The sequence below is a fragment of the Octodon degus genome, unplaced genomic scaffold (assembly GCF_000260255.1).
Source record: "Octodon degus isolate 3935 unplaced genomic scaffold, OctDeg1.0 scaffold00007, whole genome shotgun sequence".
Classification (NCBI taxonomy): domain Eukaryota; kingdom Metazoa; phylum Chordata; class Mammalia; order Rodentia; family Octodontidae; genus Octodon; species Octodon degus.
Window position 1 is genome coordinate 358,934 of NW_004524583.1, and position 1,129 is coordinate 360,062.

At 39.1% G+C, this 1,129-nt stretch overlaps 1 protein-coding gene across 1 annotated transcript in view; it reads left to right on the forward strand.

Moving 5' to 3' along the window:
* The window catches only part of Ccdc80 (coiled-coil domain containing 80), a 31,841-nt gene that overhangs the window by 26,860 nt on the left and 3,852 nt on the right, over positions 1-1,129 (forward strand). The window contains exon 6 of the mRNA XM_004624698.2: positions 347-450. Within this exon, the coding sequence (XP_004624755.1) occupies positions 347-450 (104 nt within the window). The remainder of the gene's footprint in view (positions 1-346; positions 451-1,129) is intronic.

Here is a 1,129-nt window from a genome sequence, read left to right on the forward strand (position 1 = left end):
TGCTTCATTTCTGATGCTACAGCATAGCATACAATTTTGGCCAGTGTTCATTATACCTGAGAGCTTTGTTTCTCCATTAATGAACTCATTGGGCATGGTGACCACAGCTTCACACGTGATACATCATGCCAGTACCACAGGAGGCAGACTGTGAAGCAACAGTAGAAAAAGCACTGAAGTACAGTAATGCAGCTCTGTGGGTTTGAGGAGCCATGAGACGGCATCACAGGTCAATGCTTTTCTATTCTTGGCTTTAGGAAGATGGCAGCTAAAATGATTTTGCTTTCTGATTCTGGGTGGTATTGTTTGAAGCGGGAGTACTAGCGACCTTCTGCTTCTTTTCTAGGTTCCGATGGAGGAGGAGGTTGCTGGTGATCTCTGCTCCTAATGATGAAGACTGGGCCTATTCACAGCAGCTCTCTGCTCTCAGTGGACAGGCATGCAATTTTGGTGAGTGGGAACTCACCTCATTTCTGCTTTCCCATACCATTCTCTTCCTAGGAAATTATAAAATGAAACATAAATGCTTAAAACACCTAAATGCAGTCCCTGGTTCAGACTGCAGATTCCCACCCAGACACATCTTCTGTAATACTGAATATAAAGTTGTGTACAGACTGGAGCTTTAGTCGACTAAAGATTTATTTTCTATCTTATATCTTATCATGTTCTTCACTGGAAAAACATGTATAGCTTTACTTTTAATGATCTGTATTATTTGTCTTCTGTTCTTTCTTTTTAAACCTACTTCACAATGATAACACTTAGGTATTATTATTTACTTAGGTAGTAATTGGCATTCACATAGGTAGCATCAAAGTATGCTTCTCCAATTAAATATGTTTTGTAACAAAGGAATGGCCTTGGGAAATCATATCAATTTGAATAGACTATATCATATTATCCTTTCTCTTAAAGAGGATTTTAATCTATTCTGGGAATGAAAAAGACAGCAAGATCTGTGTAAATTGAACCTTGTTTTTAACATGTTCCTGCTGGCTTGAGCCACTGATGATACATACATGATAGGCCTAGTAAGTGGCCTGTAGCACCCAATTGGAATATGTTATGTCATGCAATGAGACATCCATGCATATACCACTTATGGTTCATGCCAGCGGGAATAAAA